This window comes from Diadema setosum, chromosome 1 (assembly GCF_964275005.1).
Source record: "Diadema setosum chromosome 1, eeDiaSeto1, whole genome shotgun sequence".
Lineage (NCBI taxonomy): Eukaryota > Metazoa > Echinodermata > Echinoidea > Diadematoida > Diadematidae > Diadema > Diadema setosum.
The window spans coordinates 35,253,221-35,272,366 of record NC_092685.1 but is presented as its reverse complement, the minus strand read 5'-3'; the positions used below and the strand labels follow the sequence as shown (position 1 = coordinate 35,272,366).

General features: G+C 36.4%; 1 protein-coding gene across 1 annotated transcript in view; it reads right to left on the bottom strand.

Annotated features, from left to right (window-relative positions):
• Positions 1 to 5,603: 5,603 nt before the first annotated feature.
• LOC140229976 (GTP-binding protein 2-like) overlaps positions 5,604 to 19,146 on the bottom strand; it is a 29,852-nt gene continuing 16,309 nt past the window's right edge. The window contains exons 6-12 of the mRNA XM_072310176.1: positions 17,881 to 18,067; positions 17,166 to 17,382; positions 16,087 to 16,222; positions 12,120 to 12,178; positions 10,210 to 10,378; positions 8,006 to 8,167; positions 5,604 to 6,215 (exon numbers count right to left, since the gene is read on the bottom strand). Coding sequence (XP_072166277.1) covers positions 6,057 to 6,215; positions 8,006 to 8,167; positions 10,210 to 10,378; positions 12,120 to 12,178; positions 16,087 to 16,222; positions 17,166 to 17,382; positions 17,881 to 18,067 — 1,089 coding nt within the window. The 3' untranslated portion in view covers positions 5,604 to 6,056. The remainder of the gene's footprint in view (positions 6,216 to 8,005; positions 8,168 to 10,209; positions 10,379 to 12,119; positions 12,179 to 16,086; positions 16,223 to 17,165; positions 17,383 to 17,880; positions 18,068 to 19,146) is intronic.

The window sequence follows — 19,146 nt, the reverse complement described above, 5'->3', positions numbered from 1 at the left end:
GCGCGCACACACACACTCAAAGATCTAGTTGCAACACCTCACATTTCATATATTTGTCATTATGACTGTCAACATGTCACAGTGAAATAAAAAGAATAAATGCTCAGACAATTTAAAACATGCGTGCTTCATCAAAATTCAATAAGTATTGCATGAAATTGGGAAAGCAAGAAAAAGGCAGTATCAATACATATCTATGCAACAGCATAATCATTCTCTCTGTTTGTTCACTGCACACTGGGCACTTTGACCCCACTTCCAGGAAGTAAAATTTGCTACAAGCAATGTGTCAACTGTGTACACCACTTTGTTTAGAACATTTACAAATAACTTTCGCTACTAACTTTGCTATACAATTGGATATCGATAGCTATATCATAAATCACACAGTAATCTGGATAAGGCAATATTTCATATTATCATTCAACTTTGAGGTTTTTTAAATCACTGTCCAGATATGCAGTGTGACCAAGTACAATGGTCAATCCTTATTTTTTTTTTTTGTATCCATCATAATGTTCCTATGCTGAAGCAGAACATTTCAAAACCCCATAACAGGACACATTGTGTCATAAAGATAGCTACATTAAAATGTCAAATCAGTTCTGATGTCTTCCTCCCCTAATTAATCTCTTGTCAAAGAAAAATACAGGAATAGAGTGAACATTAAAAGCGTCGCAGTAACATGTATTGTGATAGTTGACTAATCATGTTGACGAATCTGTACATGTATCTGCATTGGGTCTTGTCTGGGAGACAAAACTTGAACGCTATCAGCCTTTCATCTTCATTAAGGATGTGTTCAAACTTAATATCTAAAGAGAGAAAAATTTGAAACAACACAAACAACAACAGTATCACATCACGTAAAACTTTGGTAAAACTTGGATAAAAACTGTAAATGATGTGATCTGTTGCAGCATTTTCACTACTTCTTGTACTTTTTCATATGACAATAAAATCAAGTGAATTGGTTACAATTGTATGTGAAATGATACTAATTTCTTACCTCTTAACCCGTTGAGGATGGTTTGATTTTGCTATAACACGCATTTCCCATAGACACTTGCCCGAGTATACTCGGGACTCGTCCTCAATGGGTTAAGAAAATGCTAAATTGCTTAAAACAATGTGCTTACATTCACCTTCATCAACATCAACATTCTCTTTGGGGTAAATTCACAATTACACATTATGCATGAATTTTGAAGACTTGCATATTATGGTAGCCTGAATGCAACTGAACTTCAAGAAGAAGAGAGATTTGACTGGAGATAATTTAAGCCTCAAAGCATACTAACAATAAAATCTGCTAAGACTGAGAAGGTCAGCACTGCAAATGGCAATATGTAAGATCCAGTGCTACTGGTGTCACACAAACAAGTATAAATATCTATTCTATTTACACAATCATACATGATAAAAGGTCGTTAAAATATTACTAGTCAATATGTACATAAAACTGAATATCTGTCAGAATATTTACAAAGAGGTATTGGTTTATCTGGTTTATCATATATATACAAATACAACTGCATGATTTATTTGCAGGGAACAAACGTCATCTACAGATCTACAATTTTAATTCTAGATCATAAATATATATCGATACATGTGTCTGTCCAGGCACACAGGATCTAGCAGATCCACTCACACCACAATATCATAGCACTGATACATTGGACGTTTACCTAGCAATGAAAGGTCAATCATTGTTTTCCTGTTTTCAGATGGTCCAATGGAATTGGCATAATGAGCAGGGTGGGAATTCACAATAGTGTGCCACCAAATGGCTTGTAGAATTATCTGACAAATGACACAAGACTAGGAAAAAGCCAGCTTGGCTTGTGCAATTAAAGAACAAGTTCACCTTCATAAACATAAGGATTGAGAGAATGTAGCAATATTAGTAGAACACATCATAGAAAGGTTGAGGAAAATCGGACAATCCGTTCAAAAGTTATGAATTTTTGAAGTTTTTGTACAGTAACCGCTGGATGAGAAGACTACTGCAGTGTATGATGTCACACGCGTACAATATAAAGAAAATATAAAGAGAATTTCACAAAATTTCATCTATTGAAAAAAGTACACATTCCTTGACTCGTTACCAACATATGTTATGGGTAATATTATTCCCCCTGTCTTTAGAAAGAGGCAAGTCAAGTGCTCTTTTATTATGTGAAAAAAGTGAAAATATGTTGAATTTTCTTTACATTTTCTTTATACTGTTGTACGCATATGACATCACAAGCTGTAGTAGTCTCCCCATCCAGCGGTTCCTACACAAAAATTTAAAAAATTCATAACTTTTGCATCAATTGTCCAATTTTCCTCAAATTTTCACTGATGTGTTCTACTAATATTGCTGCATTCTCTCAATCCTTACGTTTATGAAGGTGAACTTGTCCTTTAAATATACAATCTTCAAGAAGCTATGAGGCAAATGAAACTTTGTAACCTCCAGCTTATCTCTTTTAAGCTGTCTGACACACACAAGTACGAAAATGACATACAGAATTTATACCAGCACTTCTATCATTACTTTGAATTGCACTGTATTATCTGTACAATACTTTCTGCGCCTTCATACACAGAGGGAGAAACCTCCACAATTTATGCCAAATATTACAGAAGAGTCTTGAATAAAAACTATATCATATAAGTCACATAGTATATCTGTGCCACCCTTCTAGACACCATCAATCATTTAGCAAATAAAATTAACACACATTTCTTTTCTAGCAAATTGAACAAATGAAGAGAAATAAGGTACCAGTAGAAGAACAACTTGTACAGGGGTCAAAACACATAGCTGTGCTTAACCCTAACTGCACTGGGGGGGGGGGGGGGGAGGGGGTTGGGAGGCCCCCCCCCCCTCCATACTTTTGGCGATTGCATCACAACCGCTGGAAATTTCGGATTCTCGCTTAATGACTTTTTCCCCTGAAGTTTTGCGCACATTTTGATACCACATTTGTCCATATCGGACCTAACTAGGGGGTGTTATGGGCCAATTAGTATGCACATGTCATTAAAATGGCTAATCGCTGCATATATTTGTGTACAGTTACATACTGTCAATAGACCATGGCTTGCATTACTTTATAAATTTTGCTCAGGAATTGGTTTTCCACTTGGTTCATGCTTCTATATTGTTCTGAAATAAATTGGGCAAAGTTTAGAAACAATGATATACATAAGGAATATAAAACAATAGAAAACATAATACAAACAATTCAAAACATAACAAAAGTTGTTTTTTTCTTTTTTTCTCTCTCTCTGAGGGGGAAATTGAGTTTTTATCCATATAGATGATTCAAATAACTCTTATCCTTCCACATGATTTACTGGGCACTCTTAGAAAACAATAAAATACATAACAAATGTAAACAGTAAAAACAAAAGAAATAAAAACATTGGAAAAACAAAAGAATAACAGTGATATTTTCACTTTTTGAAACAAAAAACATGATTCTGTAAAGGCAATTTCAAAAATGTTTTATGAGTATGGCAAATAACTTGTTTCATTTTTCTCACATTTCTATACTTTTTGTATTCATTGATTTTTCTTATATTTTGCACGCAAAATCACATATAAGCTAATTCTTATTTAAAAAATCATAAATTTACATAAATTTGCATAAATTATACATCAAGTTTACAATATCAGGGACATTAGCATACAGTTGAAAAGTATGGTAGTGCCCATGGTCCTGTAAAAGGATAATTTTACTTCCAGTTTCATTTTAGTACATCATACACTTCAAAAGTATGCAAAAATTCATAAGTAGTAAATTTGCATATTAATAGTTTATGCAAATCTGCTGTACTTAGATAGATAAGAATTGATTTATTTCACATTTGGGAAACATTATTCTTCATTATTACACAGTTTTCATGTAATTTTGTACTTGTTTAGGCTGAAATTATGAAAATATCCCCCAAATGCATAAAATATGTATTATGAATAATTAATTAGCTAATTATGCAAAAAAAATGCATAATTGATTAAAATAAATTACACCATCAGATTCAGCACGCAAAGATCTATCAGTATGCAAATTTTCAATTTTATCGGACATTGCGTTTCCAAGATCAATGGGGGGGGGGGGGCCTCCCAGGCCCCCCCAGTATTTTCATGGAGCCAAATAGCCCAGTACAGTAAGGGTTAAAGGTGGGTTCCCACTGCCAATTACATCTACTCGATCAAACCCGAATAGCCTATTTTGGCCTGGTTGGGCTCGCTCGGCAACGCCAAATGGGGTCGATCTACCTTAATCGGCATTGGTCTGGCTTCCTGCACAATTTTTTTTTTTTTACATTTTAAAAATTGTCCTGTAGGAAGCTGGAACAATGCCAATCAGGGTAGACCAACTACTATCACCCCCGATCGCCCTTGCCGAGCGAGCCCGACCAGACCAAAACAATCTGGTCAGGCTTGATTGGATAAATCTGATCAGCAGTGGGAACCACCATTAGTTAACACCAAGACAAAGCTGCACACTACATCTATGATCATGAGGCTTGGTAGACAAGACATGACAATAATGACCATAATACTACCTTTTTCCCCTTAAATTTGCAGCACCATCAACATCGCTTGGCACAAAGATACAAAATACTGACAACCTTGCATTCATTGAACACATATGAAGCAAAAAATCTACCCATTCAGCTTAGGATTGACATCCCTGCTTGTGGAATATGCACAAAGGAAATCTCATGAATGTATCAAGGCTGTATGGGTCATCTACCTATGGAGTATTTTGACTAATAGGCAAGGCTGACTACATGATCAACATGTCATAGTAAAAATGAGCCACAATATAAATAGTGCACAATTTCAAATGCACAGTACTGGATTACATGCATAAAAAACACATAATCAGCCCCAGAGCAAATCAACTTTACCAATGCAAAAGTCTGAGCTTTAATTTCATCATTAGGATTGATGTAATGAAAGAGTAAACAGTTTAGAATAATGCCCTGAAGAGCATGCCCCATTTCTTACAACCACTCGAAAAATGCAATGCCACACAATGGAAGTGTATTCCTTGGATCGTGTAGCCAAAAGGGTTCTAAGAATATACCACCATGGATCTACATATAAAAGAAAAAAAAAAATTAGTCAAAATGTGTGGTCAGTAGAGTGTATAATAATATACATATGAGTCAGCAAACCAAGAACTGTAAAACCAGAAACATTCGCAGTATAAAACTGTCACTAACTGTCATACGACCGGTATTCAATGCGTTTTGCAGACGATATGTTTCGGGCGTACCTTCACAAATTATGGCTCCTTGCGAAATTTGCCATAGTTTCATCACACGACATTTCTGTTCTTACAGTATGACCTTTGACCATATAAAAGATGGAACACTGAGGGTAGCATCATCACAAAACAACAGGAGTTTTGACAACAGGAATTCGACAAAAACCGCTGTACAAAATCTGATAAAGAATCCATCAGCAATGTGGCAAGTAGAGCGCACACAAGCAGATCCTTTAAAAAAACAAAAAAATCCTTCCCCCCCCCCCCCCCCCCCCCCTTGTTATAGAACTGAAGCAAGGAAAGGGCCCTAGAAGATAGGCTGCTAGATTTTATGATACACCTCTATCCAGAATTTTAACAAAATTCTGTCAAGGAAACGTGGCCAGCATCGCACACATAATTGTGACGCAGTGGCAGAATTGGCAGCGTAACACTGCTGAATCCAAAGTATCTTCTGCTCAATACATGTTGTGGAGGACACAATGAAATTTATAATCGATAATGTTGACTCTCTGTGTAAGATTTCACAATTATGGCACACAACCATGCACTCTAATTATGCATGTCATACAGTGCTAAATCAACAAAACAGAAGTCATGTTACACAATACTACTTACTACAATTCATCATCCCAGCTCTCATTACCATTGACTGGTACACATTGTGCTACCATATTGGAAGGATATTCTTCTTTTATTTTTCTTTTTTAATGCTTTTGTTCATCATCTACGGCAATTCTGAATTGTGGCATGACCAGATTTCTATGTTTCTGCCAGTCATCACCGTTCTACTGCTGCTATTGAGAATACTCTGGTCACCTGTCCCAACCCTTTGGCACTGCCTTCCCTGAACAGGATCCTGGCTCCTTCCCTGATGTACTCTGACTGCTTCACAAAGCGGAACTTGACTAGGGCCTGCTCATTTGTCTTCACAGATGTCTGCATACAATTGTAAATGGGAAATGACCAACACATACAGACATGAAACTGAATTGAATCTGCCATCATCTCACTATATTGAACATTTGCAAAGTGACAACCCATTTGATCCATTATGTTCATATTTGAATTTTTTCTGGTGTAACCATCATGTGCTGATAATTGAGTTTAAAATAAAAGGCAATATTTTCATATGAATGAATTTTAATTGCATAGGGAAAATAACTCATCTCGAATTTACACAAACTTTGCATACATGTAAGCATTACATGTATTGGTTAAGATACTGAAAGGACAAATTTGCCCTCACATTGTGATCTCTGTACATTTTTGTTGATTTCACTAGATCTTCAACTGCAGTTAATGATTAATCTCTGGTATATAAGTAAAATTTTTACAAAAGTATCTTGAATATCCTTTTCCAGAATCTTATTGACACCTACATGTATCTAACCAAGTACCATACACTTGTATTCTTTTTAGCTGCACTCTTATTTGTGCAGGAAAGTAAGGAGTGCCATATCTTCTTGGCTTGTGTATTTTTTTTTTTTGTCTCATAGTCATCTACTATTCCTCCTATGTGGATGAAATGTGCAAACTATAAAATGGTCAAAATTTTCAATAGTATATATATATATATATATATATATATATATATATATATATATATATATATATATATATATTGGTATTATGATGCTTACCATTTTTTCTCAGTTCAACATCTTACTTGGAAAGGTTATTGCACTGAGTTCACTCAAGAAAAATACTAGTTTTGTATACAGACATATTATCTACAAAATATAATATGGAGAAACTATACTTCCACAGACCAGTCACACCAGAATATTCTACACACAACTAGAAAAATAACTCCTCCCTTTAACACATTGAGGACATGCTTACTTTGCTACAACATGCATTTCCCACGGACACTTGCCCGAGTAAAAATGGGACTTGTCTTAACAGGTTGATAGCCAAAATGCCATGACTGTGGAATAAAAAAAGCTTGGCACAAAATAATTTGGCAGGGATATTTCTACACTTATTAACCAACTTCTGTTAAGTCTGGCATGATTAAGCACTCATTAAAGACAAAATGGTCACTTTTGAAAAGTCAAAAAGTCATTTTGGGGGCCTGTGAAACACTTTGTTTCTGGTGAATGTTTAAGGGCTGCTGTTTCATCGTCTGTTGATTGACCCCCTTGTGTCATATAAACAGCAGATTTTTGCATTTCTTGCTCCATCTTTACAGTGTGCTTACTCAACCACAATATGACTCCCTTTTGTGTTCAGACATATGCTCGCCTGCTACATGCCGTTAACAATACTTGGTGTAAATTCTTTCATTAAAGTGAATGAATTCTGCAGTCATAGGAGGGTTGAATAGAGCCATTTCCCCCTTTGACTGCACTCTATTGACCATCAAAAAAATATAAAAAAAATAATAAAATAAAGTATAAAACATGAAAGTGCCAGGATAGGTATGAGAGGGTCAAGGGATGGATGATAAAACATCAGCACTTAAACATTCATCAGAATCTGAATTTTTTACGAACCCCTAAAGATAAATCTTGTGACTTTGGAAAAGTGAGCATTTTGACACTTATGTATGCTCATTCATGCATGACAGGACAGATCACTCTCATTTTCACAAAAAGAGTTAGTCAATACATGTAGGAATTTCTCAAAACAAGGGTACCCTATTTTGATTAAGGGGGAGTTACTTTTTGTTGTGTGAATAAATGTATTGTAAAGTGACGATATATAGTCACATAAGTGACACTTACCTTATCCATATCACATATAATTGCATTCTGACAGACGTTGCCTATATGGACCGTTGCCTGATAACCTCGGCTCACTGAGGCAGTGTGATATAAGATGCATATATCAGCTTCAAACTCCAGGCATGGGGATGGTTTTAGCTTTTCACTCACTAGGACCATTCCCTGGTGAAAAAAACAACAGACAAAAAAAAAAATACATGTAATGATACATAGAGGTTCAAGACATGTAGCCATTCTTGAGTGCTGTAAACATCCCACTTCAAGAAGGCTCTGAGGTCAACTTGCTTTAAAATGCATTACTTTATGTGACCCTGCATCACAAAAACCAACAAAAAGTCGCCAGACATGGATTTTTAGCTGAGAGCAGATTCTTAAAGAGCAGGCTCTAAGCTTTAAAATAATGTATAACTCAACTCAAATGGACTCTCCTAACCTATCTAAATACTAGAAATAAAGCACACACTCTGGAAAAGTGTGAACTGAGAAAGGAGGCTCTGAAGTACAGGGTCTATTCAAGCGCTTAATCTTTACCAAGCCGTGCTAGCTGTGCAATGAAAGGGACAAAACACAGGAAGTAGATCAATGGAGCAACAACAATGAAGGGATTATCAGATTAAGCTGAAATTAAACATGTTCTATCAGCGCATTCTGTCCATGATTATTGCCAACTTTCAAAGCAGTAGAGTTACTCTGTCAAAAGTGAAGAGTGTGTAAAGGATTTCAAGAAATGAAAAGGGGACTCTAAGACATATCTGATCATTCTATTCTCCCCAAAAATGGGTTGTAGAAAAACTGCGGAAAACACACTTTCCTATTCATGTTATGATCATAAACTTACAAATACTGTAGAAGAAGGATAGCTCTTTCAGAAAACACGAAAAACTCAAGATTGACTTGGTTGACCCATTTCACCTTTTTGGAGTCTTCAGGTAAAATCAAGGGGTGTGACTTTTTGTTTGTTTTGTGATGCACGGTCACATATACAGTTAACTCTTAACGTGCCATGGTCGCCAAACGGCGACCTTAGTCCTGACGTGCCATGGTCGCCAATCAAAGAGGGTCAGCTTTCGTTCGTCGGTCAAGTCTTTCATCCTTTTGTTCTGGTAAACGTCACTAATCATCCCCACGCTAGCATAGGAATTGCGCGCGGACAAAGGCCTGCTGATTTCAATAGAGTACCCCCCCCCCCCCCAATTATCAAACTTTTTGTGTGCATTACCTACATGTACATGCATTATCGTAGTATACAACTATAGGTACTTACATGTACATGTATGGGTGCGGTATGCACACGTGTGTTTCATGCATTGAACAATGCTGGTGTTGACTGAGGTGTTGCACAGTAGCTGGTGTACAGCATGCAAGCTTTTCACTAGTTCATACACAATAACTGAATGAAGGGTGAATGCCGCGGTGAACAATAGCCATGAATGACCGGCACAGTTGCAAAGCAGAAAAGCACAATAGGGCTTGGCTGCAGATCCAATATGGGTCTTTGGCCACTGGGTTGGCCACAGGTTAAAATCTACTGCAGGAGACAAAATTGGTGGTCGCTGGCAGCATTAGACAGGTGGCCGCTATACACAGGGTCTTTAACAGGATTTTTCTCTCAGGGGGATATTTCAGTGGCCGCATATGGCTGGTGGCTGCTATAGACAGGTGGCTGCTAGGGCAGGTCAGATTGTATATATACAAGTATGTACATAGATACACACACAAACACAGACACACACATGTATACATGGGTCAAGAGGGACAAAGTAGTGATGAAATTCTGTCGAAAATTTGTTGTAAACATGCATGGGCAATAGACAGCATAGCACAAAATGAATGATCCAGTGGCAATAGCAAAATTTCACAGAAAATACTTTCACAGAGTGCAACATAAGCTGATACTACAATATTACTGTGAACATCAATATTTTCGCATGATTAATTTTTCGCGCTCGCATCTCAAATATATATTCGCAGGTTCTTGAAGTTGCGCTGCGCAACTGTCAACCCATTCAAAATGTACAGAGAAAATTGTGAAGATATTTTTGCGGGTTTTAGAAATTGAGCTAGCCAAAAGTAGCGCGAAATACGCGAAAAATTAATTTACCGCCGAAATTTCGGCATTCACAGTACCTACAATGCTGTGCCTATGACATAATATAATATCATAGACTCAACATATTTTGCAAGAATTGGATGTTATACTGCACCTTTCTTATGGGTATGTCAATTTCTCCCAGGGCAAGGGTGGCTGCCTGTCCAGCTCTAACCACTCTGCTTGCTGACCTATTCCTATGAATGCTCTGAATGGTCACTTTGCTGAATGTTCCTTCTTCATTTGGTCCCAACAGCAGGGAGTCCTGTTCTTTGATGATTCCTCTGCAAAATTGTGATGTATAAAAACAATACACATAAAATATATAGAGAACAACAGAAAACAGGCAATGCTTGTATACATTGCATTTGTAGCTGAATCTCTATCTGTACGTATGATGTAGTCACAGACTACAATCAAACTAAATATTGGATGAAATTTGAGGTTGACATAATAACTAAACACCACATGCTAAGTATGATTAAAATGTGTTTCATAATTCTCCAATGGGTATCTCACATGAACAGTCACATAAAGTGACAAGAGCATATGACATACATCCCAAAAAGAATAACCACTTGTACTGTTGATTTTTTTTAAAAGTAGTTAAATTGCATACAAGAGGCAACATAAGAGACATAACAAAAGAAAAATACAACTAAAGAGCATTACATTTAAAGAACAATTTCTGAAAAAAACAATCTAAGAAAGATTACATACAGATACATAAGTAGTTCTGTCAAAATGTTATGGTTTATCTATCAGAACTAAGGAGCAATTCCACACCACTTTGAGTGGATTTACTGTACGAGCTGAAATTTTCGCCCTGGTTTTATTTTCGCGAATTTCGCGAATTGCCTTTGAACCGCGAAAATGTCCTCCTAGTAGCAATTCGCGAAAATATCTGTACGCGAAAATTTCAGCTCGTACAGTAATAAGTGGAGTAAAATTACTCACATAAAATAACAGAATTTTCATCAACATTGAATAAGGGAAGGGGAAGGCTTAGAAACTTGAAAGTTTCACAGCTAACATACAGATTGGAAAGGTGATGTCATTACCTCACAACATCTCCCATTGGCTAGTATAAACAAAATATTATCAAAGTCATATATTGTGAATATGTGTTTGCAAACATTTGTGATGTGGGAAACTTCAAAATTTCCATAGGGTCCAACTTGATAAAATTTTTACCATTCTGTTCACCTGAGTTTTCTCCTTACAATACAATACAATACAATATTAGTATTTCTATAGCGCTCTTACAAATAGTACAAATGTATCACAGCGCTTCACAAATCCATCTTTCACTCGGGAGGTAGGAGAACAGAAAGATAGGGAAAAAAATACAACAAACAAGGAGAGAAAGAAAAAAAAAGTACATAATGAATCAATCAGTTATTGAAAAGGAAAGTCTTCAACGACTTCTGGAAAACTGACAGAGATGGTGATTCCCTGATACTTTGAGGGAGCTGATTCCATAGGCGTGGGGCAGCTGCTGAGAAGGATCTGTCTCCTGTCCGAGTGAGAGTCCTAGGGACAGACAGCCGGGTTGGGTCTTGGCCTGACCGCATTCCTTGTCTTTTAGATTGGTGACGTGAAAGTAGACTCATGAGGTAAGATGGAGCACAATTCTGAAGACATTTGTACGTGATTGACAGGATTTTGTAGATGATTCGCTTTTGCACAGGGAGCCAGTGTAATTGCTGAAGAAGAGGAGAGGCATGGTCACGCTTCTTGGCTAGAAAAACCAGCTTTGCAGCACGGTTTTGAGCACGTTGAAGGCGCTGGACATTACTTGAAGAAGTACCTGACAGCATGGAGTTTGCATAGTCTATTCTTGAGGTAACGAGAGCTCTCACAGCATGCTCACAAGCTTTTTTATCGAGGAAAGGCCTGATACGTGCAATATTTGAGAGATGAAAATGAAGCGAACTCCTTAACAATAAACACTAACTTGAACAGGGTGTGAGCTTGTGCCTAACAAGTCAATATTGGTGAGAAAAAAAAAATAGTTTTTGGTACCTGTACAAAGTGCCTCCAACCACTCGTCCAACATTAGGAACACTATAGACTTCATCAACCTGAGAAGACAAGGGGATTAAAAACAAAAGCATAATCAACATGTTTCACTACCATGATTGCTGTCCTGCTTTCAACTTTCTAATCAACTGTCAAATGAAAGAGAATGTCCTTGAACATACAATACAGAGGGTAATCAAAGACAAGGCAACAAAAAAGAATAAACAATAATAGTGCTCTCATCGTTGAAAAGTTGATAAATATCTGCTTGGTAATGAAATCTACAGAAAATTCAGTTATTTGGACATTTTACGAGAATTGATCTGTTCATATATCAACTATTTAAATTCCCGAATCTCAAAGGTAACTTACGACTAGAGTTCAAGACTGAAAAACGGGAGAAGTGTCATGGTAAAGTGAGTACTACTACTATATCGGAGTTTTGTAGTGTGTGACAAACTGTTTGCCCCTCATACTTCCACTTATGTTGGAGGTCTTATGCTATGGCTCAGCTACGACAGATGGTGAAGAGGCTGTCGTCATTTTTAAAAAATAAGATGTGTGTTGAAAATGGATGTCCACATGAGAGTAGAAAGAAATCAAGGGTTGATTATCACAAAGCCCTGAAAAGAATACTGAATGATTCTGAATCAATAAAAAGTGATAAAATTGCTGTGGCTTTTGCAAAAGGTAATTTGCAAAATTTGTGGAGAGAGGAAAAAAATGTAACAGTTCTAAGAATGTGAAAAGATATCCAAACGTAGTTGATGGAAAACAGGGGAAGGAGGATATTGCTGAAATGTTTGCACATGAATTTGAGAATCTGTATACCGGTAATAGTGTTTCTTTCGATGAAAGGGAAATGTCTATTCTCAAAGATAACATTGACAGTTTACTGTTGTTGTTGTTGTTGTTATATTATGTGTACTTAATGCTGTATTTTGATTTAATATTTTTTTCTGTATTAATGTGCATAGAAGTGCTATGTATGTGTCATTTATCATTACTATTATCATCATTATTATATTATTATTATTATCATCATTATTATTATTATTATTACTATTACAGAGAGCTACATCATTTATGCACAAGTGATCTACAGTTTGGGTTTAAAGAGGGGATATCCATGAGTATGTGCACAAGTATGGTTAAAGAAACAGTTTCATATTTTGGTCATGATAAGAGTTATGTTTATGATCTTGTGCAGGATGCCAGCAAAGCCTCTGACAGAGTCAACTTTGTCAGATTATTTGAAATCATGTTACACAAAGGGGTGTGGCCAATGTTCTGTAAGTTGTTGCTGAATATGTATCTAGACCAGAAGATCAGACTCAGATGGAATGGAGTTCACTCTGATTTTTTATACTTTCTAATGAAGTTAAACAAGGTGGGATATCATCTCCATGCAGTTATGTCTGTATATTGACGGGCTTCTGCATCAATTGCAGGCACTTGGTAAAGGATGTTACACGGGTCAAATGTTTACTGGTGCTTTTTCATATGCTGACAATTTGATCATCTATCCCCAAATGTCTCAGCTCTGAAAGAAATGATTACTATTTGTCAGAAGTATGCTTTTCAATTTGATTTGAAGTTTAATAGTGATAAAAGTCAGCTCATTATATTCAAATGTGATGGAAAAGAAGTTGCAGATCCCAGGCTAACAACGGAGAGTATGTAAACATAGACAAAATATGTCATCTTGGTCTATTATTTCAAACGATATCATGCATGCTGACCTGTCTAAACTTAATGGTGATTTTAACCATCAGTGTAATATTTTACTGAGTAGTTTTCAATATGCCAAGTGTGATATACGTCATGTTCTTTTTCAAAAATTTTGCTGTAGCTTTTATGGCTCTCAGTTATGCCAATTATATGACTGCTCATTAGATGCATTATATAGACATTGGAGAATTGCAGTTAGAAGAGTGTGGAAAATTCCATGGCAGACATATAATGTATTCTTGCCTTTGTTATCTGAAATGATGAGCCCTGAATTATGGTTCCATAAAAGGTGTTTGAATCTATAACAAAATCTTTAAACACCAAGAATCAGATAGTCTCCTATATAACAGGAATGAGTAGATTTGGTGCATATTCCGTACTAGGCGGTAATTTGAGATTACTGAATAGCAGGTACTCCTTAAATAAAAAACATGAAGATAAAAGAAAAATGGAATATATCATGTGGTGAAATGGCTGATGCCAAAGGAATGTTGAGCAAATAAGGGAATTGATACGTATGAGGGACTACAAAGAATTCTCTATTTAAGTTATCAAGAATGTCATGAGTTGATTTCTTATCTGTGTCTACATTAATTTGGCATAGCTGGAATGGAATACAGCCAGGGAGAAGGTGGTTTTACTGTTCACATTATTATACAGTATGTACAGCTGTAGCTGCAATTTTACTTCACATTATCATGACTGTTCAAGGGACAGATGTGGAATTTTATGCCCATGTCATGCTGCATGTATTTATACATGTACGTGCACGTTGTAATGATGGGTGTGTGTGTCTGTGTGTGTGAGAGCAACTGTGTATGTATTAGCAAGGAGGTTGAAGAGATGGAGTAACAACAGAGTTATTCCCTTTGATCTATGTTCGAAGCCGCCGCTCAAAAATATTTGAAGCATGTGGCAAACAGGATCTGCCGCGCCGATACGAAGACAATTGACTCATGTCTCATTGCATAATCACCAGCCACTTTCAAAGGAAGATATGTCTTTGTGATGGTAATTACTTTTCGCTATCCCTTCTTATAAAAGGTAGGTAGTACAGACACGAGTATGCGCGAACAGAAATTGAGGAAAAAATGCTGAAATGAAGATGAAAATTACTCGACTGGGCATACGCGGGCACTAATCTGATATATCTATCAATAAAGAATTATACTTGAAGATTATTACATATTAGTTTCATTTGGGCAAATTAAGTCGAAAAGTTATAAAACCAGCTTTCCAGGATGGTACAGTTTTAAACATTTTCACATAATACAGCTCTGATTTACACTTTTGCGCAATTTTCTGAACGGAATTGACTTTTGTTTTACATGCTTTATTATTAAGTGAAATTTCATTTCATTTAATAAATAAATAAGCAAAATATGGCCAACATTATGATAACGTTCAAAATGAATCTTCAGATTGCTCAGCAAGACGGCGGCTTGGAACATCGATCTTCAAAGTATAAGTGCACCTGTGGAATTCTTTTGTACATCAATAGAAATCTGACAACTGTTTGAATAATTACAGCCAGTTGGAACTCCATGTACAAAACCTCCTTGGTATTAGAATGTACATGTATGTATCTATTTGTATGGTAGTACTCTTTGAAAATGGTATGCGTGTTTGTGAGTGCGCACATGCGAGCATGTGTATGTGTGTGTGTGTGCATATCATGTGGGCCGACGTCGGTGTGGCACATGGCTATACAGTAGATGTTGGAGTGCCCGGCTGTGATATGGATGTGTGCGCCTCTTCCCTGAACAGTCACGGTAGGCATGGGTAGGGAAGAGGTGGGGGATGGCAGGTTTGAAATACTGAAATACTGAACTCTGTTTATCCTAAAATTGTAAATAACAAAAATACTGTGGATGTCTGTTGCATCTCCCTGAAGGTATGTTTAATGTATGTGTGTGTGTGTTTTTATACATCATGTTTGTACTTGTGTATTTGCTTGTTCTTACAAAATATTTTATTGTATAAAATATGTGCTTTTTATGAGTATAATAATAAGAATAATACAAATCTATGAGGTAGTCGGAACCAGCCCCTGACTTGCGTCACTGTGACATTCAGACTTTAAATATCATATTGAAAAGCAAATTCAAAGGGATGGGGAGTTAACAAGTGAGAGCTATCATTTGTAACCTAAAATCATAGGTTATTTCTGTGATGGTACTTGAGAACTCTCTTGATTCTCTGATGGCTATTACAGACATCAACAGCAAAATGGTCTGACCTGATACTCTGTCAGTTCCTGAGTGAGCTTTTCTTGCTCAGCTGACGTGTGGGCTGGGGAGAGGACATAGAGAAACTTCTTAAGGGTATCCATGTTGACCCCAGTGACACTGGATACAGTGAAGATTGGACAAATGCTGAAGTGGACAAACAGACAGAAAGGAAAATAAGGTCAAATGTGACATTGCTTCATCTTGTAAAACACACCAATTAAACACATACACACAAAGTAATTCCTCTATGCATTACTTGAAATAACATGACCATCACTTACAGTACACACAATCTTGTATAAAGACAAATAGCTCAAGCACAAATTTGCTTTATATTGTGTTACACTCAAATGGGCACAAAGTCATTCTTTGATTCATTATCAAGTGAGATATAACAAGATAATATAATAATTGACTCAAGGAACATATCTTTATGTATTACAGATCACTATTTGTCTGAAAATGACAATTTGCACAGTCCCCTTGTGGAAAAATTAAGTCTTTTAAGATTACATGGTAAGTTCTGGTTTTCTTACAGCTTCAATATTGAAGTAAAGTCTGTGGCAAATTGATATGACCTTCACATTTATTAACTCATTTTCACCTGCATGAACTAAGTTTTTACTTCCACTAGGCCAATGTTTGTTTGTTTTGTTTTTGTTTTTGTTTTTTGCCAAATGCTTCATTTCTAACATCTTATCTATGTTCTTTGAAAAAATCTAGAGCAGTAAGATTTCCTGTCACTTTTCATCCTTGTTCCTAGTCTGATCTTTTTTTTTTTCAAATATTTCAAGAGTTTTCTCAACTACAACTTATCTACAAACTTTGTCTTTAACTTTGGATATTTCAGTCATTTTAGAACAATTAAATTTTGTCATGCACTGTTTAACTCATTAAAAAACTGTTAAAGTCTAGATATGTGTCTTATTCATCTGACCTTCAACTGCTATGATCCAAGATCACAATACACTCTTCATAAATTATAATGGCAGCAAGATAGAATGAACCTCTTTGAGTGTTTCCTAAAATTGACCCAAGAAGACAGATAAGAGAGATCTCCCGAACAGCAGTTCCAGTAGTTACTAACTTGGAACTGTTGAAGTTTATGGCTGCTGTGACGGCATCATCCTCTGTCATGACCTGGAAGGGGACCTTACTGCAGCCAGGACCAGTCAGTAGTCTGTTCAGTTGTGAGATGGTGCGCTGGCAGACAGCAGGAGGACAGATGTCCATCTTGCTGACCACCAGAAAGATGGGCACCTGTAGGGCCATGGCTAGACCTAGATGTTCCCTGGTTGTTCCAGCTAGGATGGTAAATCCACATCATACTTTGATTCAGGATGCTAATTTTGGACAGTTCAAAACTGGGAAATATGGCTTGCACACCAGCAATTGAAATAGCCATACATTCAGTGATGGTGGTAAACATTCAGTTTCCAGAAAAATACACCGTATATAGCATTCAAAGAAAACTATTGAAATACAAATGATTCTTACAGGTTTTTATTGTTGTTGCTGTTGTTGTTGTTTTTTTAAGTTCTATATGCTATAAGCTATTTTTTAATTTTTTTTTTTTGTCTGATTTTTTGATTGATTGAAAAGACAATTTTACTTGATATCTGAAACATGTTCACCAGGTTCAAAATGGGAGGAGTTAGATAAAGAATTATCATCTATGCAGAATACTTTTTACATGGAAAATAGAGCAGTACAACCAACATCAGGTTATAAACCACACAAATATTACAGCAGTCAATGATTTGTCTGTTTCAAGATTTTGGAAACAAATGCAAAACATTCACCTATTCCTGTACTGGCGCTGACCACTAGCATGGCAAAGTCTGGAGAGTAACCCATAAGGCCAAAGATGGTGGTCTTGATGTACTTCTGATGTCCAGCCAGGTCAAGGAGAGTGATAAGTTTGGATGCATTCTCACAAATCTCCTCTGCTGTTAAACACCCTTGTTGAGCATCACAGTAGTTTATTACCTGCATTGATCATGATTTTGTGTAAGCAAAGCGATATTAACATGAAAGTCAGTTCATGCCATATTAAAACATTTTTCTAATGACTATCAAATTTAGATATGTAGATATGTAGATATATCAAGAGATACCAACACCTATCCCTGTCCCCTTAATCTTTTTTTTTTTTTTTCATTTTCGTCCATCTAAATTACATTAATGATTTAACCTCTGTTTACATCTATTTATTTATTCATTTTTTTTTTGGGGGGGGGTCCACATCATGCCGGTTACATTAAAATGTAGGGCGCACACACACACACACACACATACACACACAAACTGCCAAATTCACATGATTATATTTTATATTCTTTGTTCACCCATTGTCCCCCTCATCAACCCCTACACATTAGAGGGAAGGACATGGATGGCCTTAGAAATCCTTGATTATTGATTGCTAGCAACAATAGAAGTTTTCTTTGTGACCTTTTCCCTACCAATGGATGACTGCATTGTTTGTATAGAAATATCCACTATTCAATTCTGCCTTCCTCTTGCATCACTTTCCACATTGACATCCGCACAAACTGAATTGGTGAGTGTTAAGCACAGCAAAACTGTGTGCTTAATCTAAACAATACTGCTGTTTTCCAATCTTCCAAAAAATATAGCACAAGAAGATGACAAGTGAATAAACACCACACCAAAGTGATATTCCATTGTAAGATTTGTTAGTTTTACACTTTGCTTGAATATGGTACAAGTCTCTGCTTTAAATAACAAGCTTCTGTCCTCTCCTTCCAAAAATATACTTAGCCTCACTTATCTCCAATACACAGAAGTATTCCTCATCTAAAATCAAAGCAAATGTGCTGTCGTAATGCATTCTACACTACTATAAAAGTGGATATTTTCGCCCGACTAATTTTTCGCGCTCATCGGGATAAGAAGAGTTTTCGCGTGTTTTTAATTCCACGGAAACCAGACCTGAACTACTGAAACATATGGCAGGCAAAAATATTTGTTTGCTTTTATTTTCGCGCTAGTATCTGGTTGCGCAAAATGCGCAAAAATTTCAGCGCCGCGAAAATTTCCACTTT